Here is a 25,468-nt window from a genome sequence, read left to right on the forward strand (position 1 = left end):
GGAGAACACATCATGGTCAAAACTGGCTTTGAGTAAGAAAGTAGCACAACTTCACCTTAACCCAGCGCTCCCAGACCCACAGCCCTTCAAGCACAAGCTACCTACTAGCTTGGTGGCAGGTACCATCCAGAACAACCAGCCTGAAGAGGTGGATTCAAACTCAGGTCTTGCTTTCACCCGGGTTTGTAACCGACCAGTTCCACAGCCTGAATCACCAGGGCAGTTCCAATTGTTCTATTTCCTGGTTTACCTGGTGGAACAGACAAGTTCCTTCCTAATTTCACAGTAAAGAAACAGCCCATGTTACTGCAGGACAGGGCTGCAGGTTACACATTCCACAGCCTCAGTGATTTAACAAAACCAGGGATGATGGGCAACCTGCTCTGCTTTTGCAGCTGATCACACTCAACCTGGGCTAACTGAGATGCTGAATCACCACCAGGCTACAACTATAGCAAAGACCTTTCATAAGCCAAAACATCCCATTGCTGGGAAAGAAAAGGAAAAGCAGAGAAAGGAAATAAAAGAGTCCAGACGTGCTAAGTAAATCAAAGCAGGTTATTTATTTATGAAACAGAAAGTGATGACCACTCACAGTGCAATGACAAATCCAGGCTTCTTTATCCCTACCTTGAAATCCCTGCCTCTCAATACAGTTGTGCTTTTCTACAGTCCCCAGACCGTAACACACCCTTCACCCTTTCGGGGACAAGGAAGCACCTCTCTGGAGTTCCATAGGCAGTTACATCTTCATTTTGTAACCTCTGTCACACAGCAAATCACTCAAAGCATCTTTATATCAATGTTTCCAGTTGCTGGATTTTGAAAGTCACACGAATGTGACACATTGATCCCACACTGCCCCTGATTAACGAATGATTAACCTTCATTAATCCCCCCCCACAAGCAAAGTGCAGTGTTCAACAATGGCTCCCAGCAAGAGGCCATCACAAAAGCAGTTCTTGCTAAGAGAAGAACATGATTAAAAATAACGTGGCAAAATAGGGTCACTGACATGTAAAAATAAACCTCGACATATAAAAATATACTGGCACTTTAGAAAGGCACGACAGGAACTACCTCAGGCATCCAACCAACACACTTTGGTACCAACCAGGGCAGAAGGGTCCCCATTCCCAAGGCAGCTTGATAGAGGAAAAAAATGCATCATGGAATGTATGACAAGTATCATTACAGCAATACTTCTACCAAACTCAGCGCTGAAGCAGTGCACATGCCTGCTCTGACACCAAGCAGCAGCTGGGTCCTGTCAAGCAATGACGCACCACTGTTTCTAGGTAAAAAACTAACAAGATGGTGTCTGCTGCGATTAAAACTGCCAGCAGCTGTGGGTTTCTTCCATGTTTACATTCCCTCTGATGAGGAACAGGAAAGATCGAAGACACAGAGCACAGGCGGGTAAGAGCTTAGTGTGACTGGTACGATCCCACAGTGTGCAAGGGAGGGTGTGGGTGCTGACAGCTCCCTTCACCCCGGTGGTGCCACAGGCGGCCAGGTCAGGCTGCAATCTACATGATCTTTACTTCAGGTGGTTTCACGGGTGGCCATCCCTGCCACTTATAGTAGGACACCAGCTGCTTCGGTACTTCAGCCAGAACCGTCTGGGAAAGCGCTTCCCGGGGAGCCTGCAAGGAGAACAGGGAGAGTGAATGAGGAATGCTGCAGAGAACGCACCGATGAGCCCAGTGACAAATTCTCTTACCAAGTTCAGAGCACAGCCCACCACATGCCTGTCTCGAGTTCCTTGCTGCAGTTTTAAGAGCACTTCCAGTCATTCCCAGTGAGCAATGCGGATGAAAATCCCTTGTTCCCACCCCTACACAGCTCCCACCAAAGCCCAAGCTCACAGCCTTTATATGCCCCTGATCTGGGTGGGAACCTGCCCCAGGCACCAATAAGGTCTCTTATTTTGGGTTTTCACCCATTTTGACTCCACTCTTCAACCCCATTCACTGTGCAATGTGCATGAATGGTAGCGCCAGCAGTGGAAGGAGGGAGGAGCTGGAAAATGACAGGACAGCTTTCAACAGCAAGGAAGACTTCTATCAGCTTCTCTCACTCATGGGACTCAGCACTGGAGACTGACAATATGATCTCTGGTCCTTGCCTAAATGTTTGCAGACCAGGAGAGATCCTTTAACTCTGCCACAGCCAAGAGCCAGCATACCAAATCAGTGCTACAACAGCTATCGAAGAAGAAGCTGCAAGAGAGCTGCGACAAGGCACGCAGTTTCAAACACAGAAGCAACCATCTCAGCTCTCACTGGGAATAAGCAGCTTGGACAGCACTGTGAGGGTGCAGCTCTCTGCCTTGTCTAGACACATACTCAGTTTTCAGATGCAGTAACTGCATATACACTGGCACCAGGGCTGCTGAAGTCAGAGACAACATACGTTTCTAAACTGTCGGAAAGGCACGAACTGGACAATGTCTCGTGCAGCTGGTTCTCCTGTCAGAGACTTCAGGACACCGTTATCTCCATCAAGGAACTCCATTGCTTTGAAATCAGCTTCACCGACTCCCACAATGATGATGGACATTGGCAGCTTAGAGGCATTCACAATCGCCTGCCTGGTTTGGTCAAGGTCAGTGATCTCTCCATCTGTGATGATCAGCAAGATAAAATATTGCTGAAAAACATCAGAAAGAGCCAGTTAGGGAGTTCACCACCAAAGCTCACCCAACAGAAGGGAAATGGAGCAATTTCTTTCCTCACTTTACCAGTCCATTCTAGTCCATCCTGAACACGGGAAACAGAAATATCAACCCCAAGGCAGATCCACAAGAAAGAACATGCACTCACTGAAGCAGTTCCTTGTTGTGCTGAGTGTGCTGCAAACCTTGCCACATGGTTTATAATAGGAGAGAAATTGGTTGGCCCATAGAGTCGGATCTGAGGCAGGATGTGGCGGTAGGCATCCACTATCCCTTGGATCCCTGTAACACAAGCAAAGCAGACTGCCACAGGAGCCTCACAACTCCTCCAGTTACTACTTTATAAGCATTACTAAACAGCATGGCAAAAGGGTAATAACTCTCACACAACTGTGAACTCCTAAAGGGCAAATAAGCAGCAGGACAACAGTAAATATACAAAGCACAAGGCTGAAACCAGAGGACATCTGCAGAGATCAGATTTGCTGTTCTCTCGTTGTGCCTCTAACATCACCATGAGCTTTTCATGCAAGCTGTGGGAAAAATAATCCAGTGAAGCAACAAAACTTTCAGCATGGATTAACAACCAAATTAAATCCAGACCCCTTCACTGGAGCTTACGGAGACCACACAGAACTCTGCAGCAACACACATCCACTCTTGTCAGCATCCAGGTGAGAGGATGTTGGCTGCACATCCTGTGCTGCATCCATCTTTCACCAGTTATGAAAGGAATACAACACTTCAAACACCTGTCCCTCTCAGTGAAATACTAATAACAAAGAGGTATCCTCACCTTGACAATAAGGGTTGCTGGGGTTGAAGTTCAAAGCAAACTCATGGGATACCTAGGAACGGCGACATTACAAGCACTTACGGAATGCACACATGGACAGAGCAACTGTTCAGTGTTGTGAAGGCCCTACCTGCCAGTCAGGTGGAACCTGGGCTCCAAACCCAAATGCAGGAAACAGCTTGTCCCTGAGAGAGAAAGGGAAACAACAAGAACTGAGAAAGAGCAATTCCTTAATAACTCACTATTCTGTTTTACTCCCAGAAAGCAGCTGGAGGTTCCATTCCTGTCATGAGGAATGGGTACCCCATCTGGCTGCCCATGGCCAGTCACCAGTCACCCAAGGGTTTCAGGCCTGATTTTAGTGTTTCTTTCAGTGCAGCACCCGCAGGACTCTAGATCTAGAGATTTGGAAGTAACAAGAGAAAAGCCACCACAGCCACAGCCTGGCTGAAGGACAGAGCAGACAAACACGTTCCCATTGAATCAAACATTCATGTCTGAAACGCACCACCAGCAACAAGGGATTAGTGAGCAGCTAAAGCAGCATTACAGAGTAACCCAGGGCCAGACAAGGGCAGACCTGGAGGGACAAAGCAGGGAAATACACTAAACTACAAAGGGCTGCCACTGCCCTCCCTAGCAGTAACAGAAGCAGGAGGAAGCAGTAGCACCTCCTGAAGGGATGTCCCAGGGAAAGGCAGCACCTCGGTCATTCAAACACTACAGGTTTGGACAAGCTATCAGCCTTGCTCACTGACACATGCTGCAGTGCATTTTTGATGCAGTGGCTGGATCAGTTAAGATCACCACATACGTGTCATAATCCTGGACCACACTTCCCACACTCCAGATGGCAATCAGGTACTCATTTATCCCGTCTGGGCTGATGTAGTGAAGAGAATCTGGTGACCTGGGATCTCCGTTGGAGCCAGTAAAGTCTACACCCACCTAATCAGGCAAGATGATGAGAGCAAGTCACTGGTGCACCACCAGAAGCAAATGAGAACAACCATACCCACAGCAGGCCCACATGGCTCCCTTCCTCCCAGCAACAGGCACACAAGCCTGCATACCTTTGCCCACTGGGGTACATGCATGTGTAAGGAGTAGCAATCCCCTCCACAGATGGACTGAACGGATCTCAAAAGTCAAGAAACCCTCATGCCATTAAAGTTGTTGCTTGATCAAAGAAAGTAAAAATCTGGTTTTTGCAGTCTTCATTACTGCAAAGTCACACTGCATTGGTCATTTACATCACAAATTAAAGTACTAATCACAACTTCAGTTATCTACCAAGATGTGCAACGGGGAAAAAACTCACTGTGAAGTTAATCTGGCAGCCTCCCATGATGTAGTCCAGGAATGAATATTCTCTCTCAATCTGGAGGAACAGACAGGCAGTGTTACACCTCCTTCCCACAACAACTCACTGCAATCAGTAAATAACAAAGCAAAAATACCCCAGTTAAAATCTTCCTACCTTGCAGGATTTTATCCTAATAATGCCAGAGTTTTTGTAGCTCTTCTTCTTTTGTTTCTTCTCAGGATGAATGCATTCAAATTCCACCTACAGAAAGCAAGCATTGAAAAAGCAAGTCCCCAGACAGCAGCATTTATAGCAGGACAAGTTATTGACACAGAACAATGTCACACATCACACAGTTAGTTACCCAAAAACCTGGCAGAAGCCTTACACTTCATTTTGAAACCATTTGCAACTACTTTGGTTGCTCTCTGACAAGATAAATGGGATGCTTTTGCTCCCAGCACTGGCAAAACACAAGGAAAGACCTCAGAGATGTCTCTCTCCTTAACATAACTATTATTCCACATGCAATCATGGAACAGTGTCATTGGGTTTTCACGTTACATCCATAGAAATGGAGCTGGCTGGAACTGGAAGCAGTCCTAGGCTACATCCTATGTGTGAATTCATCTGCCTGAATTCAGATGAGACATCTCCACAGGAATGAGAGTTCAGGTTTTCATTGCAAACTGAGAGAAACTGGCATCACCAGCAACTGATTCAACTGATTCTACACTGGATGCCAAAGACAAGGTAAGAAGAGTGGCCCTTGGAAGCACTGCTGCTCTCTGTTACCTGAAAAGGCAACCAGAGTGCTCAGGAGGGTGACCAACTCAAGCATGAGACAAGCCCTACCTCTGCACCTATCTGTTAAAGCATGAACAAGCCCTTTCGTTTCCACTTGACTCAGCAGAGGCAAAAGCAAGTTGAGCTGCTGGGAAAGGGAGCTGGCTGTCAGCAGACCAACGGGCTCAAGGATGTCATCAGAAATAGGAATGGTAACAGTACCCAAGGAAAAAAGAGCAATGTAATCCCCATACCAGGTTTATTCTTCCCAGGTGCTGGCTTATTAATACAGAGATATAGACAGGAAAAGAAAAGGACTCCTGGAGACAGCAACTGGAAATATCTCCGAGGTCAACAGGAAAAGGTTTGTGAAAGACTGAATTCTGGAGCAGGTTAGGGGGGATTGAGGAAACTCACCGGAGAGCTGTCACCTTTCTGCAGCTGAGTCAGGGTGGTTTCAAAAGTGCCTATCAAGTCATGCGAGCCATCGCTGTCGTGATCTGCACACTGGACCTGAAGAGAGAGCAGCAATGGGCAAGTGTATTGCCTCAGGGAGAATACAGCTGTTCACCACTGGATTGGCTCTGAGAGCCTTGCAGCAGTGACAGCGCAGACCCCCTCACACCTGAGCTGGGGGTAGCACCGACATCACTAACTGAGACCTGACAGGAAGAGAGACACCGAGACTGAGTCTTTGACAAAGGAAGATGCTCAGTTGCTCACCCACTTCAGTAAGCACAGTGGGAGTTTTAATTAAAAGCTTTCCCTAGTTTAAACATGAGAGAAAGAAAAACAGCCACCGAAATACCCCAACGTTTCACAGCCCTGATGTATAAATGCAAGATCCTTCAGGACACAATATGCAACTGGGGTAAGGGGAAGAAGCAATTAAAAGTTTCTTATCTAAGCATCTTCTGAACATATTCTGCCCAGCAACAGCACCAGTCTGCAATGAAACTGCCATTTCCACAAAGCATTTGCTTTTTCTGCTCCTTTCACCAACGGAATTCTAATACCTAATCAAGAGCCAGTCATGTTTAAGGCAGCACAAACAGCTTCTGAACCAGATCATGCATCAGAGCAATGCATTTAAGAATTAAAATATGCTAATAACTCTGGCTTAGAGCAAACACAGCAAGACCCACGTTGTCAGCAGCTCCCTACAAAACCAGCTCTAAGGAGCATTTATAACATACACAATACACAGGACTGCAGAACACAGGTAGCTCCAGAAGCAGTCAGTCAAGGAACAGTTGGGAACAAGGAACAGTTGTGAGCAGGTGCTTCCTCCCCTGCTGAAGTTCATGTGCCACACAGATTTAAAAGCTCTCCAAGATCTGCCTTGAGTGATCAAGAAACTGATGCTACTCCAGTACAAATCACAAGGTGAACCCATGGGTAACACCTCAAGGATGTCAAATTCAATGGCTAGACATCTGGATTTAAAACAGGGCTCTTTTATTACTTTGATTCATTAGGGATCTTCCACTGTGGGGAAATCCCTACAATAAACCATGTGAATTATGGCCTAATCTAGCCACCTACATGGGAAGCACTGTATCATCCTTCAGTCTCTGAATGGGAAAACAAGATCACCTTAGAGACCTGTCTCCTTCAGGCCAATACACCTGCAGAAAATTCCTACACCTCTTTCTCCCCTCCTGCTTTCTCCCACTCCCCATCTCAGCCACACCAAGGAAACTGCATTTCAAACCACTTTTGTTGTTAGTTCACAGAGTGACAGAGCTTAAAACAAACCTCTTTTTGCAAGGGCTTTCTAAAACCGGCCAAGATTCACTGTATGCAGCCTAAAGAGTGGTGCTGCTGCAAACAAAACCCTGCTAGCAATACTGCAGGACACAGTATATAGTTATTCACTGATGAATTACTCCTTCACAAATGAACCATCCAATACTCATTATGAGCCTTGGAATACAGTCAGTGGTAAAAAGGCCCTTTTCACCTAAAGGAGGAGCTTTCAAAATTGATAGGAAATGGGTTTGCCTCTATGTACATGCCACCAGAGGTGTGGACTGGCAGCTTTAGTCCCAGTACCAACCCCCCTGAACGCCACCTTTGTTCTTTCCATTTAAATAACTCCAGAGAAGAGATGCTACTTTCATTTGCCTCTATTTTTTAACAAAACTGTCAAGAAGGTTAGGCTGTGTCACAAACCTGAGCTCTTCTGCACACAGGAGAACATCACTCTGCATAGCAATGAAAAAAGAACTACCAGAATATTGGGTAGCATTGATCAAAAGATTTATGTTCACCCATATATTCAGCACATAATCTTCATACATAGCTGGCAAAGCTGGTGTTTAGGGGATGCATCAAAATACTTCCACTTTCCAAGGAAGTATAAGGAGCTCTCCTTTCACTGACACTTTATTTCACACACAATTGTCCCTACATAAATATTTTGAAGCCTCAAATAAAGAGGTTCAGAGCAGCAAATACCAGGTGAAAAATGAAACACCAGTGGGTTATTACAGCCCTTACTGCTGCAAGTTGTCCAGGGAGGTTGTGAATACTCCATCCCTGGCAGTGTTCAAGACCAGGTTGGACGAAGCCTTGGGTGAGATGGTTTAGTGTGAGGTGTCCCTGCCCATGGCAGGGGGGGTTGGAACTGGATGATCTTAAGGTCCTTTCCAACCCGAACTATTCTATGATTCTATGATTCTAAGGGAACCTGCCAGCCTGGATTCTGCTTTCTGACTGGCTTCCCTAACCTGTTCGGTACAAGAACAGGATAATTCTTTTCCACAGCTACGTTGTGAAACAATAGATTATGTGCACATGCATCCAGAAGTTTGGCTGAAACAAACTAACAGCAAAAAAAAAAATCTATCCTTTTTAAGAAGCAGGTTATTCCAAAACGAATTCCAAAGCGCATTCCAAAGGGAGCATCTGGAAAATCAACAACTACCCAAACAGAACCAAAATTCAGACCAAACCAACCAACCAAAACCAACCACCTAGCACACAAATCTTTTGGGGCTGTAACAGATACAGCCTCACATAACAGAACATGTAAACCATGCCATTTCATGTCAGTTCTGACAAGTGACAATATGCATCTTTGCCATCTCCTTTCCACCTTCGCTGCCCACTTCTGGACCAAGAGGACTTCTTTCTGACATGACTGTTAATTCACCAACAGTAAAAGCTCCTGAACACCACTTAGAACATTGCCACGGATCAACAAGCACAGCACATCTGATGTTAGCAATCTCAGTAATTCTTTGGATCTTCCATGCTGCAAAGTAACCACTTCAGCATGCTTGCTTTTGGCTTAACCTTTCGGATTGAACTCCCAGCATGAGAATTCTTCACAGGATGAGGCAGGAAAATTCTACAAACGGAAAGTGTTTAGGAGTCGTGTAAGCAGAGAGAGACCATGTGCACGTAGAGCTATCTGTGGATTTAAATGCCTTTACATTATCAATGCTTTGCTTAGAAGAGAAAGTAACAAATTTGCTATCAGATTTTCTTTTGTAGAAACTTATGAGAAGATACAGTTGTTCTGCTACTACCTCCATAAGCCAGGACCATAGAGAATCACTCATCATACATAAGACCACAAGCTATCGCAGCTCCAACTAGCTGGAACAGATTGAAAGGGGGTTGGGACAAGCCTGCCAGTCTCATGAATGGATGAAAGAGAGAAGCATTAAGATCCTCTCTATGTCAATATCCTAAGGCACTCAAGCTTGTCCAACACACATGAGCTTCTCAGCTAACTTAGAAACAGTGCTAGAAAGCCACAATTCTAAAATAAACAAACCAACAATAAAACCAACCAAAAACCCAAACCAAAATAAACCCAGAAAACCACAGAACAAAACAAAGCCAAACCAAAATGTAACCCGAAACCCTGGCCAGAACGGTGGAAAAATAAGTTCTAATTCTTCTTCTGATGTACCATTAGGAAGTACATCACTTCTGCATTTCCTGAACTCTCCGTTTGACAACTAAGTATTAATGTATTAATACGGACTTCATACTTAGTCATATAATCACTTCTCTGCCACATTTCAGATCTAGAAAGGCAACATACAAATTTCAATAGGACCAGACAAGCTGATAACTCACAGTTAACATCCACAGACTGGAACAACACAGAAAGAATCTGAAGGCTGTACCTTGATGGGTTTATTAAAATCTCCGCCACAGAACGTCTGCAAGGGAACACTGAACTTCTTCCAGCACGGGTTTAAGTTGTTCTTAATCACCTTAAAAAAGACACAGCATCATGTCACACGAGGGATGTGGTGTGCAAGTCACTGAGAAACGTATCACAAGCGTTCTGCTTGGCTCTCTAAGAATAGCCTCGGTCCGTTCACCCTGACGTGCATGGACGGCCAAGCACAAGCTCTTGAAGAAGCAAAAGCCTGAAGCTCAGGGTGAAGTTAAATTTTAGAGCTGAGCCAAGCTAACAGCTCGTCACCACTGAATGGGGCAAGTCCTGCCACGCTGCTCACTTGATGCACAGTCGGACTTCACTGAGCCAGTTGCATGTAGTCACCAGGCAGCAAATAAACAATTTGCTGGCAGGTCAGTGAGGAGAACCCCTTTTTTGGGATATGAGACAGTTCTGGACTGCAGAACTGGTGCAAAGCATGACCAGGAGTGGGATTTCCCCTTTCAGCAGGAATAAGTTTTCTGATCAACTCAAGAAAAGCATGGGGGTAGAAATACTACCTCTGATCTGTACACCAGCTGCCATGTTCCAGCATCACTCTGCTTGTAGAACTCCAAAAACGGATCTGATTTACCCAAGAAATCCTGCATGCAAAAAACCAACGTAAGCAATCAGCCTCCTACATTTTACTCACATAGAGGAGAGCTGGCTAATACTTCACAATACACAACACTTAAAGCGCAAAGTCAAACAAACCACACCACCTAAACCTGGCAGTTGAGTTTCTAGTCTGACATTGTGGACTTCAACAAGAAACTACGTCTCCAGTTTGCTTCATTGTAAGTAAAAGAGCACATGCATTCCTGCAAGAATTACCCAGCCTAGTTGAATGTCTGCAAATACAAAGAGTCCTGGCCAGAAGCCACTAACTGTAAGCATCACACAAGCATGCAACACAGTTTAAAACAATACCTTTTTGTCCAAGTTTTGGGCTTCAATTTCCAAGTACACAACCCTGGTGTCTTTAATCTCCTCTGCTGAAATCTGTGCCACAGAAGCATAGGGAAAAAACTGTTAAAGAAGGAACCTCACAGAGTTTTGCTTGTACTTGGTCCATGAAAGAAACTGTAGTTTTAAGTACCCATCTTTCCTGTACACATGCAGCATCTGAAGACATGCTGACAGAAAACCAGAATATATGGAAGAGTGAGAAACCATTTTTCCCACACAAAAACTTACTTACTGTAATGGTGCCCTTTCCTGCTGGCTTTCCCTGCTTCAATTCCAGCGGTCGGGTGAACACAGAACTGGACACAACCTAGGGTTAAAAGACAGATAAATATAAATACCAGGGTAGACAAAGAGCAAAGAGTCACTCTTCAAGGGCAAAATTTTCAAGCCCTTCTAAAAGATCTGAAAGGATTTAAATGCATTTCCAACAGCGACAGCCACCAGAGGTTGTGCTCCTGAGTGGCTGAACCATCTGAAAATTGCTTTCTCTTGCTATCCACAGAACAGCACCCTCTAACAAGTCTCCAAACTTAACTTCAGCCTCCTATTTCTGCTGAGACTCAAGAGGTATTTTCATTACAAGCAGCCCAAAAGCCATTAAGAAGATGATGACTATTTAATTTACCAAGTCTTTCTTGAAGAACATTAGCTTTCCTTTCTTCTCCTACCTTGCTATACAAATCCCTCATCAGGAAATGAATACAGAATCTCAAACAGCCTGATTTCCCCAGATTTACTGCTTGATGATCATTTTATATGAAGGAAACTCATTAAAGCTCTCCAAGCACAATGCCTTCCTTACTCCCAGACTGCCTTTAGTGCTACAAGCACCTCCTAAGCAATTAATTGCAAACTACATGTATTTCCAACCTCTGCTTCGTCATTGTGAGAGATTTTTCTAACTACGTTCCACAGTAACAGAAATGAACCTGTTCAACGAGGTGGTTTCAAATCTGAACGTGACAAAGCCTTCGATAAAGCAATCTTTCACCCCATTTTGCATTATAAATCAACGCTTGCTACTACTTTGTACATCATTTAACATGCCTCTAACACATACCTGTCCCAGCGTGCACTCGATCCCTCCGAGGTAGTCATCATCATTCAGATCAAAGGACTTGTTATCGATATCATACACACCGAACTTCAGCTTCTGCACCTTCTCAAAGTAGTAATCCACAACCAGTTTCTTGCAGAATTCAGGGTTTTGGCAGTTCTTGATCCTCTCTGTGCGATCCAGCTGCGCAAACACAGAAACAAAGACACTGATGATGAGTAAGAAGCACACTTTCTCCTTCACAGCTTTTCATCTACACTGGTTGAACACAGGCACCAGCCAGGCTACACACCCCCAGCCCTTGCTTTGTGCTCCGTGATGAACCAGGCCATGCTGGCAGGCTGACTGATGGCTTGCCAGGAAGGGAAACTGCATTGGATAATATGGGAGAATTCTGAAACTAGGGGGGAAAAGGCTGGGGGAGCACTGTATTCTGGAGCATGTGATTTGGGGGCAGCCCATACTTTAACAGGCAAATAAACGCTCCAATGCAACTCTAAGCAAATATATGAGCAGTTAACAAAACAACGAAGGTAAAACCCGAACAGAGTTTGAGCATGAGCATCGGGAGCTGCTTGCTGAACGCAAATGTAAATTAAACACATGAGGCACCCACTAGGAAAAGCAGTGGGATGGAAACAGGGAAAACCCGGCACGCCTGGCAAGGGCAATGCGGGGCTGACCTAACCCTAACGCTTACCTCCGCCCACTGGCCCCCGCCCAGGTCCTGCAGCAGGACGCAGAGCGGATCCGACTTGGAGCCCAGGTCCTTGTCGAGGAGGCTCTGGCAGGACACGGACAGCTCTACCTTGGACACGCACCCGGCCATCTGCGGGCAGAGCACAGGGTCAGACCCACCGACAGACCGATGACACACCGACCGGTAACACACAGACCGACCGGTAACACACACACCGACCGGCAACACACACACAGACCGACCGGTAACACACACACCGACCGACCGACCGCGTTCCGGCCCCGCCGGCCCGACGCGGGGCTCCTCAACGCGGGGCGGTTGCGGGGTCGCGGCTCCCCACGGAGCCGCAGCAGCAGCGCCCGCCGCGGCCCGGCCCCGTTATCCCCGTGTTCCCATGGGGCTGTGTCCGCGGCTCCCGGCGGCCCCGGCTCCCTGCAGGCAGCGGAGCGAAGAAGGGCCCGGCCCGTCCCCCCCCAGCCCGGGGGAAGAGCACCGCGAAGTCTCTCCCGCAGGGTGTGCTATGGCGGGGATGGGTTACACCGGCCCCGGAGCTCAAGCTCTGCCCGTGCAGATGCTCTCGGAGCCGGTCACCTCCCGCGGAAACGAAACCCCGGCCGCAGCCACCGCCCTGAGCTGAACGGGGCGAAACTGGCTCGATCCCGGCGCAGGGCTGTGACCCCCCCACCCCCAGCAGCCTCCGGGCCCTACGTGCTCCGGAGCCCCGCTTCCTCCCGGTGCTGCCTTCACAAAAGCTGCAGCGCGAGCTCGTAACAGGGTGGGAACTGAATTTTATTACACATCAGGGATAGAACCGGGCTGCTCCAAGCCCCCACGTCCAAGCCTTGAACACTGCCAGGGATGGGGCAGCCACAGCTTCTCTGGGCACCCTGTGCCAGCGCCTCAGCACCCCCACAGGGAAGAGCTTCTGCCTTGTATCTAACCTAAATCTCCCCTCGGTCAGGTTAAAACCATTCCCCCTTGTTCTGTCCCTACAGGCCCTTGCCAACAAACAGCCCCTGTCCAGCTTTCCTGTTGTCTCCTTTAGACACTGGAAGCTGCTCTTAGGTCTCCCCTCGAGCCTTCTCTTCTCCAGACTGAACAATCTGAATTTAGAAGATTAAATTAAACTAAATTTAGAAGATGAAAGCTTCAAGCATCAAAAAAAAAAAAAAAACACCATTCAAGAGACTCGACAGCTTGGGAGCTCTAACAAGCATCTGAAATGTGCGTATTTCTTAGGAAAGGTCCTTCAGAGTTCAGAAGGAAATCACTGTCTGGTCTTTCTAGTATCAAGAGTATCCACAGGGCTGATACTTGCAGGGTGTAAATATCTCAATGAAGAGATTAACTTTTATTAGACAACATTTAACTCTTTTGACTGCCCAGTCTGCCCTGGACAGACGTTAATGTCACTTAACTCGCTACTGCATGGCACTCGGATGCTCCGGTGATGGTGGCAGGGCAAAACCAGTGCTCAGTCAGAATGTTAGCAAAGCTTTAGGCAAGGAGGACCCTTGTTCAGCTTTCTGCTAAGGTCAGCAGCAGCTTGAACGCCAGCATCTTCAAACAAGTGGAACAGTTGACCAGACTACTTCGAATCTACCAGTCAGAGCCCTCCATCTTCCCCTTCAATTGCCATAAACCCCAACCAAGATTCACAAAGAAACTCACTGCCTTTAATAAATACACTTCTAAAGCCACAAGTCAAGGTGTTGGGGTTTTCCCTTACCTACACGTGCCATTGCACCAGACCAGCTTGCATCTCAGTCACGTCTGCACAGTGCAGTTCTACAGACAGCCAGTCATGTCTGTATACCAGCTGTTTGACAATAAGGAAGATCAGGACAGCCAGCCTCAGCTCCCACAACAACATTTCTCCTCTATTTTCATCTATTGCAGAGATTTATGTACCAACAGGAGACAGAACCAGGGCTACTTTTCCTTCCCACCAGAGCACAAAGGATCAGAATAAACAGCTCCCTGCAAGCTTTAGCATCCCCTAACAGCAGCAGTCCCTTTCTGGGAGGAAACCATTACTACACATCTCAAACTGCACATAGAACAAGTCCATACACATTTATACCATGTTACAAAGGCACCAGTAGGTTAAAAGTGTGAGACGGAACCACACAATGAAGCCTGAAGGTGAAGTGACACAGATCAGTACCAGTTACGACATTAAGAAAATACTCCACGGTTTCAAGGATTTCTTTCAATACAGTAACACCCAGAAGGCTGTCTCATCCTGTTTTGGATTTAGTAATGGCATAGGATTTCCCTTGAAACACAACTCAGATGTTCTGCTGAACCCTTGGGAAGTTACAAGCCACCAGGGATCCTTTCCTACATCCTCCTCCACCCGGAGATCACAGGGTACGGGCTGATGCAGGTGACAATCAGGACCACACAGACTACAGCCTGTCCAGCTGTTGGTAGCAGCAGAGCAGGAACTGTTTTAACAGGCTGGACTCCCTCCTTGCCAACGCAGGGGACAACAAGAAAGCTGGTTTAGCAACCCCAGACAACCATTATCCTTAACAGATTCAGATCAAATTCATGTTTAATCTGAAAACATCAGTCTGAACCTCAGCCAGCAATTGTTTACATGTTGCTGCCTACAGACATCCCCGAGGAGCCCACACAAAGTTGTTTTTTCACTTCACAGCTTTCCAAATACACTGCGTGGTGTTCTCCAGTTTCAATCCATCCCTTGGAATAACAGCAGCAGCAAACCCTGCTCACACACACCAGTCGACACATCTCAGCGGCAAGAGCAAGGAGTAGGAGGTCTGTTAAAGACAAAACATCTATTTCAGTCAAGCCTGAAGATCTGCCTGGCCCCTAGGGAAGCACCTTTACCCAGTTATCCTGCTCATGCAATCACCAGAAGCAGCTCAGATCTCTTGAAACCTGCCTGTATGTGAAAAGCTTAAAAAGATCAAAAGCTTAGGTTGTTTTCATTCCCAACCACACACATACAAAAATACCGAAGGGGGGGAATAATAGTGGAGCTCCTCAGCAATGAGGTAAACTAGCCCCAACCTCTCTTATCAGATGCTTCTGAACAGGATTTAATGATGTCCAGCATTGTCTCAAATATTCTCTTTTCCTCCCTAAAGCAAAAGTATTTACTTTCACCCCCCATAGGAAACTCTGTTTTACTGTAGTAGCTGCATCTCTTCTCCTATAAAATAAAATGAATTGTTTGTGGTATCTATCAATTGACTTTCATCTCCACCCCTCTCCACAAAGGCTCTGCTCATTTCCTCTGAGGAGTGACCATCCTGAAGGCTTTGACAATACCACTTAGAACCACCTCACGTCTAATCCAACCTCCCATCCCATTTCCCATCAAGCAGAACCCCGTGATGCTTTCTCTTTCCTCTTAAGTTCCCGCATTCTGAACCTTCACACAACCCTGCAACATCTTCTTGGTATCTCATCACTCTGAAGGCTGCCCAGCTGGCACACGCCAGCTTACTCCCAAGGAGCAAGCGCTGCGCCAGCGGTATGGTTTTGAACTGAGCGAGCAGTGATGCTTCATCATTTACCAGTGCTTTGTACAGACACACGACGAGAGAAAAAGGTTCTAGGTGTTACTATGTTCAAACACTCCCAAGAAGGCTGGGAGTAGGCACCTGATAATACATCACCCATGTTATCCCTGTGAACCCTAGGGCAAAATACTACCCACAGAAGTCTAAGATCCCAAGCACATACTCCAGAGAAGCCTTTCCCTGCTCACCCAGACATCGTTCCGAGTTACTCAAGTACAACACAGAATAGCTCCACACCAAGTACGCTTTAAGGGCTCAGACAGCCAAACTGAGGTCCAGTTAAAAAAGGCAACATTAGGTTTACTATGCATACCACTTCTTCCCAGTAAGATCAGAAACTCCAACAGTTGTGTAACATGAATGGAAAGAGGAATCCCGTATTTCAAAGCAGCTGCTCTAAAGCGAATTGAACCACACCAGTAAAGAAGTTGGTCCTAAACAATCAGAGACCAAAGAAAAGCTACATTCTAGGAAAATCACACAGGAGATCCATGCAACAGCAAGAACAAGAGACTACTGCTGCTTTCTGTAGTTTTATGCAAGCATTGCAGAACTTTCACCCTTTTCACATTTCTACAGAAATATCAACTTAATTTCATGCAGAAAAGCACATTCTCCGATGTAACCAAAAGCAGCTCCACAGACAAGTCTAGTATTAATTTCTAACCGTTCTTCTCCTGATTCAGCTTAACCAAAACTTAAAAGCAACTCAAACATGAGCGAAGGAAGGCACAATCCACCTTGGCTTGCAGAAAGCTCCAGCACAAGTGTGCTGGAAGGTTTCCATGTCCCTGTTCAGAGCTCTGGAGGGTCTCCCATTTCCCCAAAATGCCCCATATGGGTGTCTGAAGCATAAACAACCACTTCTGTACTTATCCCTCTGCAGCAGGAGGGCCATTTAATCGACAAAGGATCAAGCATTGGACCACATAAGGTGAGAATTACTGAATTACAATGTTTGTTCTTCCATGCTTCCGTACCACACTAACCTGAAAGCCAGAGGCTCCCGTTCCCCCTAACACTGGGGAGAATGAGGTGAAAAAGGGGAGCCCAGGGCAAAAGGAGGCTGATCACCCCAGCGTAGCAGCTCACAGAACCCACGGAGTCACCCCAAGGACAAGAAAAACTGAACAACTTTATGGCATCAGACATCACCAGCAGGATTTTTAGTGGCGTCTTAAGGAGAGAACATTAGCCTTATTGCAGGAGCCAGTCTTGTGGCCAGCCTGGTTTCACTGCTCCACGTAAGATGGAATATAAGCAAGGATTCAGGACAAGAAAACCTGTGTTCTGCTCCTGGTTAATCACATGAATAAATCCTCATCAACTGTATCACACTGTATAGGATACTCAATACACTATTTCAGTGTACATCAAATACTACACATTGAAGAACCTGGTTAAGTAAAGCTTAAGCACAGGTATTAAAGCCTTAAGGACAGCTGAATTCTGATGAGCTTATTTTGTACCAGACTCACTACCGCTTCTGCCTTACATTCTGCTTACAAACACAACACAAGCACAAGCAATTCTGCCAGCAGCACAAACCAACTGCAATTTTCACCCTCTCAGCCTTAAGCTACCCAACAACTCGAGAAATAAACCCAACACATGTAACAGCCCGAGTTAATAAATCTTGCACTTCCCAACAACAGAACATAGTTTTCTCCCCTTTCCATTGCTTCATTTAATCCTACATCTTGCAGTTATCAAGCTACATTCTTCCAAACAGCTCCTCTCTTCTCCTGCTGTGATCCCTGGATGTGCATTCCAGCAGAAGCAAAGCTTTCTCAGATTACCAGTTCAATTTTCAGGGGCAGCCTCTAACATTCCAGGGTTTGGGGTTACAAAACTGATGCTGAGGTAGCATCTACATCACTTTCTAAATGTATGATTAAAATTAGAATCCTAGTGTGATCCTGCCTTCCAGGCTCTAAAAGGAATCATTCAGGTTTGTATCATTAGATGCATTAAAAAGCATCTTTAGTTTAAACTGAAATTAAGGAGTCTCATGAGAAAGACCACAGTCCACAACAATTATCAGTCAATACAGCTTCTTTCCAGCACATTGGCTCTTCCACAGGCCACAGAGCTCATCCCACAGCCCAGAAGCTCTGCACATAATAGAAACAGCTACAGTTTCTTCCTACAAATTCATTATTCCTGGGGGTTTGGAGCAGGGATGAGTAAGACCAGCATTACTTCAGGCAGATAATAATCAGTATTCTCCGTACTGCGTTCCGCGTTATCTGTCATCATGTGTCAACTGATCAATCAAAGCTTTGTGGGAAGGGGGTTAATTAACTGTTACTACAAATTTGACATAAAACCTGAAACAAAAGGCATCTCCCAATTGCAAAAAAGAAGTAAGAGCACTGAGCAGTTACAAACATCTGTCTAACCAAACTGCTTTGACGGCTTGATGCAGTCCTGGTGAGGAGCATCCATAGCCCATCATATAGTCTTCATTTCAGGGATGAGAGCTCCCAGGGAGGACAGACACAGCAGAAAGCTGACCTGTGTTTCCTACAGGGTGAAGTGTTGAGGGTGTGCCACTTCCCTTTGTCCTGACTACAACCTTAAGCAAAGAGGTCACTGACCATTGCGCACTGAAGGCGCTAAACACACATGGAAGTTATGACCTAGTTCTACTCACTGAGCTGCCTCCACATGAACCCTGAAGCTGAAGAAGTGTCACGACGAGAGTTCGGGGGCTCTCATCAGTCAGCCCACGGGAACAAGTGCTGAGCACACGCGGTGACAATCCAATCTCTGAGACATTCACAGAACCGAGAAGCAAAGTTCCCATTTAGGATCATAAAAATAACAAGTTCAGGACAGTTTTAAGAAAAAAAAAAAGCTGAAATAAAGCACTAAAATCACAAAGAGAACGAATTTCCAGCAGAAAATGCCAACAAGAACTTCAGTCATTTCATTATCTTCAGTGCAGACAAATGAGAGCCAAGCCCGAGCTCCAAGGAAACACCACCACCTTCTTCAATTTCAACTTTACACTGTTCAATGCTCACCTTGAACTTAGGCACCACCAACATCCACCTTAATCATAACCAATAAGCTCAAAGAAAGGCCTGTGCATACCTTTAGACAGATACATGTATTTCTCCTCTTTTCAGAGACATACATAACCAAACTGATTACGTGAACACTGAGTCTATTTCAGCTATTAGTTTGTATTAAATTACAACAGGGTTCAAATTAACACCTGAACTTAAGCAAAACCTGTTATTTTCCTATGCTCTTCACGCAAAAGGAAACAAGCTTCAAAGTTCTTCATAGCATTTAATAGCAGAATATCAAACCCCATTTCCTTGCAAAGCTAATGTAAAGCAGGCTGGGGCTTTGGAGTCATTCATTTGGCTGAAGCTGGAACAGTAACTGCAGTCCTTGAAGTGCTCACTGACTTCTCCCACCAAGTAAGATTTCTTTCATTCCTTTCATATTCTTTTATTCAGCTGCTTTCCCCTCCCCGAAACCTTGTGATTCTCAAGTATTTATTACTGAAATGTAAAGAACTTAACTGAAAACCAGACTTAAAAGCTCAAGCACACTGACCTTTGAAACAACCCCAAACAGGCGACTTTACACTGCAAATCATCTTTGCCTGCTTCAAGTAAGGACTCATTCTTTCCCTTTGAAATTCCTGCTATTCCCATCTCCAGCACATTCTGTCCTATGCCCAATAAATCAGTCTGGCTACAGCTCAATGCTCCACTCCTCAGTCCAAACTCCTTAAGCTGAGGCAGGACTACACTATACTCCTGCATGTCCACTGCAGCTCAACCTACAAGGATCACAGCATACCACTTACACTCACCCATTATTTTTGATGCAACACCTTGGTGTTCCTTTTGCTGCTCCCTTTCGCAATCTCTACCCTTTCCAAAGACTGGAAATCTCAGCAATCCTGTACTTACTCCAGATCCCACATTGTACCCATTCCCTTAAATGTAGATATATTACACTGGTGACTTCAAGGCAGAAACTCATTAAGGTCCATCTGTCTAGACTAGCACATACCGTATGAACAATATGAGCTCAAAATATGGCTTTTAAGAAAGGCTGAGATACCCCAGATGAATTCTTCAGACTATCTGGAGTTATTACTGCACAGTGACAACTCTTGCCTAAAAATGAGTAAGGACATAAAGCAGAAGCGACCTTTCAGGTTCTTCTGCATCACAGAATCCTACTCCCATGACAGAATTCAGGCTTTCTTCTTTACGGACTTTAATCTTGAATATAACTCCTACTGAAACATGATCTGGAAAAAATCCCATAATACTGCTTCTGCAATATTCATAAGAAATTCATTTCTTTGATTTACTCACTGCAAGTTCAGCTTTTCTTATGCCAATACTCTCTTTCAGTTCTTCTTTCTCCTTTTGTGTATATGATTCAAGAGACTCACATCCCCATAATACTTTTCTGCCACTTAATTATTACCATCTGTACTACAAACATCTTCACTTCTCCATCCCAATTTACTGCAGATTAGTGATGCTCCAAAACAGAAAAGCCTCCAAACAAAGCCACCACCACAAAAACCTGGCACCGACAAGGTAAGGCTATAGCAAGGGATTTTAAACATTGCTTTTTCTCTCCCCCATCCAGAACAACAACAGAAGTATTTAAAAACCACAAAACACCACACAGACCTTGTGTCCCTTTTCTGTTCTTCAGATCCACCTCTTCCTGCCTATGTACCTCCCCAAAAGCACAACAGCATTAGGACAGAGTCAAGCTATTCTGCTTGTCTCTGCGCCAAGCGGAATGACCATACAATCTGCCTGCAGTATGGGAGAAGACATTCTACAACTGCAGACAAGTATTTCCTCAAGTGCTTCTTCCATGCCTGCTGCCACAGTATCCGTACTGCAATACTTCCCAACCTATATGCTACAAAGTCTGTTGTCACTGAAAGGTTGAAGTTGCTACAAAGATGTTTCGCACCATTTAGGAAACATGCCTCTGCCAGTTCAGAACCCAAACCCCTACAACCCAACACTGGCAAGCCTCAGATTCTCCCACAGGAGAGAATCTTTATTTTCCCAAAGTCAAATTAATAGTTCCAAGATATTTTTAACATATACAACCAAACTAAGGCAGAGTTCTCAGAGCAAAAACCTAGAGTAAATGCAACAGCTGTACAAGCATGAACTGAATGCCATTTACTCCGGGTACAGAGACTTGGAGCAACCACCACTAGGTGGAACCTGGAAGAGCGCTACCTGCACAGTAAGAGACGAACTGAGTAACCGCAACAGGCAGCACAGGACAACTCAGACAGGCTCAGCACCTTAGCAGTTTGTTCACTGCAGGTTCTTCACCAATCAGCTTCTATCTGTACCTATCTGCAGCAGGAAAAGGACTTGAAGACACAGAACGATTAAAACTGTATCTGTTTTCATCTTACACACATAAGCAACCTTGGAATATGGGCTGCTCAAAAGCATCCAACGCAACAGGTCCTTACTATCTTTTCAAGACTAAACAAGGCAGAGAGGAAGGTTATGCACTACATACCGCAGTGCAGCTGGTGTAGAACTGGCTTACAGGGACTCCTCTCATCTTTCACAGTAACAGAATTGAAAGATAATACTATGGTTGTATTCAGTCAAAATAGCTGATATTTCACACAGACGCACCATATGCAGACTTGTATTAGGATTTACATTACACTGATTATTGGGTTCGTTTAAACCAAACATTTTTTGGCTTCAGAAAACTTACTGTTGCTTCTGCTTGAAGTTATTTTACCAGCACAACTAAGGACAGACTTCAACACGAGCAGTAGCACAAGCCATCCAGCAGAAAGGAAAGCACTGTTTGCACACCCTTTCTGCTCCTGCAGTAATCAGGGTAGCCAAATACTTACTACTTCCTCATTCAAAGAACTAGCATTACTTGTACTGAAAGGTAGAGATGCCATTTGGATTACTGTCTTAACAAAAATCACCCAAAGGGAGGGATGAGTGTCCAGAGGACACAAAAAAGCCTTCCAAACCTTCAGGACATTGGTGCAGTATGGCATGATGTTGTGTATGTGACTTTTCAGATACACTTGAAAGGTTTTTTTTCTTTAATAGGTGCATCCAGTTTACTCCACTCTTCTATACATACAGGGGTTATCACTGACTTCAGTGACAACCACAGTCGTCTTTATAAACCTTAAACCAGACTTGACCATCAAAACAAATTCTGGTTTACTACCCAAGAAGATGCAAGACAGCACAGGGCTCAGGTTTAACGGATTAACAGCAAACCACTTAGCTCAATTACAGATCTCATACATTCTACTATTAGCAACTGAATTTGGATTTCAGATTAGTTTATCTACTCACTAGTTTATTCTGCTCTTTTTCACAGCAGCTCAGTGAAGTTTCTGAACCACAAACACTCTTCGTTAGATTAGGGCATCACTTGGTTATTTGTATTAAAGCTGAAGAGTGAAAGTTTGGCTGCAACCTTTCAACTTCCAACACTGAAGCAACTTCACTAATGCTAATGCTGATGTGCCTTTAACATGAGTTGAATGAAAACATTCTGCCACTGGCTTACTCCAAGACAAATCAGCTCCACATCACCACCCTGCATACACACTTACCTCCTAAGAGCACTCAAGTCCATAGATGAAAAGAGCTCTAAGCACTATAGAAAACACTCAACTGACTCGTATGAGACTGTACCTGTAACACAAAGCCTGGCTCTGCAGCCACACTGCAGTGTAGCAGAGGAATCTTAGGCAAGTGAATTAGTAATGTTTAACAATTCTGCCTGCCCTCCTTAAAGAAGGGGGCTTCCCCTTCATTCCGTCTATGAATTGCCAAAGCTTAATTTTACTTTAGTCTCTTTGCTTTTGTAGCTGGTTGCATTAGTGTTCCTGAAGAACAGATTTGTAATTCCTGCCCTTCTATTAGAAGCATTTGGCTAATAACCCAACGCTATTGGCAACCATCATTTTCACTTCCGAGTTGAGTTTTCTGTTCAAACAAGCAAGGACCTTCCACATTCCACATCCATCCTCCAGTCAAAACAAGCATCACTGCTTTGGTGACACTGCTGAAAACAGCAGTGTTTTGTAATAAGCTCACATTATGGAGCACATTTTGGCAAGCACCACCACAGCAAGGTCACTGAGTAAATAGGTGCTACGCAGGGACCTGAAACCTCAGTGACAGCAGTCCTATGAATTTTATCATAGAAGGCACTCAATCAAAGCTATCTAAAAGGAATTCTTGAAGGAGTTTAGGTTCCATTTTCCTCCCCAAATCTGCTTAAGCGGCTAGAAAACATTTGCCAAGCTTCCTGCTGTCATACAGAGCAAAGCCAGAGAGAGACACATTTAATGAGAAATGGTTGAAATGAAACTATGAAATAGCTACTTGGAAGTTCCACCTACCTTCAGATGGTCACAATCAGAGCGACATCATCCTACTGATTTCTTTGGTTAACAACACTGTAACCACAATATGAAGATTTCAAAGTCACCAGCCTTCCAGAAGCAGCAACCTGTCCAAAAAGCCAGGCTATGCCAACCACGAAAGCTTTAGGCAGGATCAGCTCGTTTTCCCTGTGCAAACCTTCCAAATCCTTCATTTTCGGTCTTAAACTTTACAGGGAAAACGTACTCAACCATGTACTGTAAAGGCAATTCCCACTCTACCCCTTGAAATTATCCTGGCTGTGACCCACTGTCAACTGAATGAGGAACTACAGTCTAATCACTGGTAACTCGTAACAAAACACCTCCCAAAACTGAGGGGAAAGCCAGTAATGCTGGTGTGAGAGTAGTAAGCACAGAGTCACAAATCTGGCTTTGTGGAAATGGGACTCATTGAAAGGAAACATATTCAGTATTTCTTAAAGCTTGCTTTCATATCTGGGAAGCAACTGGCAAGATCCTTTGAACTTAGGGCTGTAGATGTGAGAGCATACAAGAGAAAAAACAGCCACACGGGAGTAAGCTTACTCGGGTCAGAATTCATCTGGCTGCTCCTCTCCTAAGCTGCCATGCTGTGAATACATACATAAAACCAGAAGAGTAACAAGGGAAGTGAAGACCCATGAGTGAGAAAGAGTCCTGGCTAAACCATCTGACAACCACGCTCAGCCTAGAGCTATGGAAAAGGAATATGGTATTTATACTCAGGAGTGAAAAGGATCCAAGTCAGGAAGGTGGGAAGCACTCCCCGCACAAACAACACCCAAACATTGCACAAAGTGACAGCTCTGAGAAAATCCCTGACAAAGTCATCCGCATAGAAAATAAGCTACATTATACCTACCTGAGTGCAACATAGGGATAGAGCAGCGGAGTTGAGTGCACAGCCACAAACCTGAAGGCGAATACATGCTACCAACAGATTGTCATTCCATGAGAAAGGCAAATCTTTCAACTACAGTCATGTTCTCACTACCAAAACCAAACAAAGAGAAGCCCAGGAGGTTTCTCTTCCTGCAGAAGCATTTAAGTTTCTCTTCTTCCACCAGAAGTCATTCTTTCTGTACACAAACTCTAGCTCAGTTTTCCCCAGACCATGAAAGAACACACAGCCACAGAACAGAAGGAAACATTAGCAAACCTGCAGAAGGACAAAGACGAGCAACTGTATTTGGCAATACTGCTTCTAGGCCCAAGGCACCGTTCCTCAGAAACCTTACAGCATCAGAATTTAGCATCTTTTCTTTCTTTTTAAAGACCTGAACAATATCTAAAGCAGCAAACTGACATAAAACTCATCTGTGCCTAGACTCAAACTATCTCCTTATATACCAGTCCGGTTTCAAAACTGCTCCCTTCCAATCAGTTATCAAAGAGAGAATCTCATCTTTTCCTTGCAACAGAGCCTGTATTAAACAGGAATTGCAATGCTTTGATTCAGGGTCTAATCCACATATCTGGATAATCACTCAAAAACAGCTGCTCCCAAAGAGTGGTCCATTGTCCAGCCAGAGGCTTTAAGTGGTGCATAACAGGAGGCGGTTTGGGGTTTGCAGATCAGAAGGCCAACATGGTTCAGAGGTGCACACTGCTGAACACGCTGAGGACCAACAGCATTTGCTGTGGAAAGAAGCAGCTTTGGAACCACCACAGCAGAAGACTGAGGACAAACAAGATACAGAAACTGCAAGTGTTATTTACAGTTAAGACACCACTGGTGTGCAAAAGTATTGTTTTTTCTAGAGTCTGCAGTCTTTAGCACACCAAAATACTGTCAGTGAAACAAGCTGCTAATCTCACACAGACAACTTCTCAGAGGACAGCCTAAGCAGATCAGAACTGACCAGGACATACGTTCTTTAGAAAGCAGACCTTCGGTGTCAACTGGCAGACGACTACAGTCTTCACTTCTGCATCGATCTTCCTCTCCACTCACAACAGATTCAGAGCATAGACATTCAAGGAAAACATT

General features: G+C 45.0%; 1 protein-coding gene and 1 long non-coding RNA gene across 4 annotated transcripts in view; one reads left to right on the forward strand and one right to left on the reverse strand.

Annotated features, from left to right (window-relative positions):
• Positions 1–540: 540 nt before the first annotated feature.
• CPNE1 (copine 1) overlaps positions 541–25,468 on the reverse strand; it is a 38,646-nt gene continuing 13,718 nt past the window's right edge. For 2 of the 3 annotated variants that reach the window (XM_061441725.1, XM_061441726.1), the window contains exons 2-16: positions 12,478–12,606; positions 11,781–11,960; positions 10,953–11,027; positions 10,682–10,753; positions 10,270–10,353; positions 9,711–9,800; positions 5,983–6,078; positions 4,954–5,040; positions 4,795–4,854; positions 4,288–4,421; positions 3,604–3,658; positions 3,474–3,525; positions 2,826–2,959; positions 2,416–2,652; positions 541–1,646 (exon numbers count right to left, since the gene is read on the reverse strand). In XM_061441725.1, coding sequence (XP_061297709.1) covers positions 1,530–1,646; positions 2,416–2,652; positions 2,826–2,959; positions 3,474–3,525; positions 3,604–3,658; positions 4,288–4,421; positions 4,795–4,854; positions 4,954–5,040; positions 5,983–6,078; positions 9,711–9,800; positions 10,270–10,353; positions 10,682–10,753; positions 10,953–11,027; positions 11,781–11,960; positions 12,478–12,606 — 1,602 coding nt within the window. In that variant the 3' untranslated portion in view covers positions 541–1,529. Of the gene's footprint in view, positions 1,647–2,415; positions 2,653–2,825; positions 2,960–3,473; positions 3,526–3,603; positions 3,659–4,287; positions 4,422–4,794; positions 4,855–4,953; positions 5,041–5,982; positions 6,079–9,710; positions 9,801–10,269; positions 10,354–10,681; positions 10,754–10,952; positions 11,028–11,780; positions 11,961–12,477; positions 12,607–25,468 lie in introns of those variants that run through there. The other variant, XM_061441728.1, reaches the window with a different exon arrangement.
• Positions 7,448–8,393, forward strand: LOC133262496 (uncharacterized). The gene is made up of 2 exons (XR_009741326.1): positions 7,448–8,088; positions 8,265–8,393. It is a non-coding gene; the product is annotated as an uncharacterized LOC133262496 (long non-coding RNA).

The sequence above is a fragment of the Pezoporus flaviventris genome, unplaced genomic scaffold (assembly GCF_033815535.1).
Source record: "Pezoporus flaviventris isolate CSIRO_AGI_PZ_B2104156 unplaced genomic scaffold, CSIRO_AGI_Pfla_v1 ptg000213l, whole genome shotgun sequence".
NCBI classification, from domain to species: Eukaryota; Metazoa; Chordata; class Aves; order Psittaciformes; family Psittacidae; genus Pezoporus; species Pezoporus flaviventris.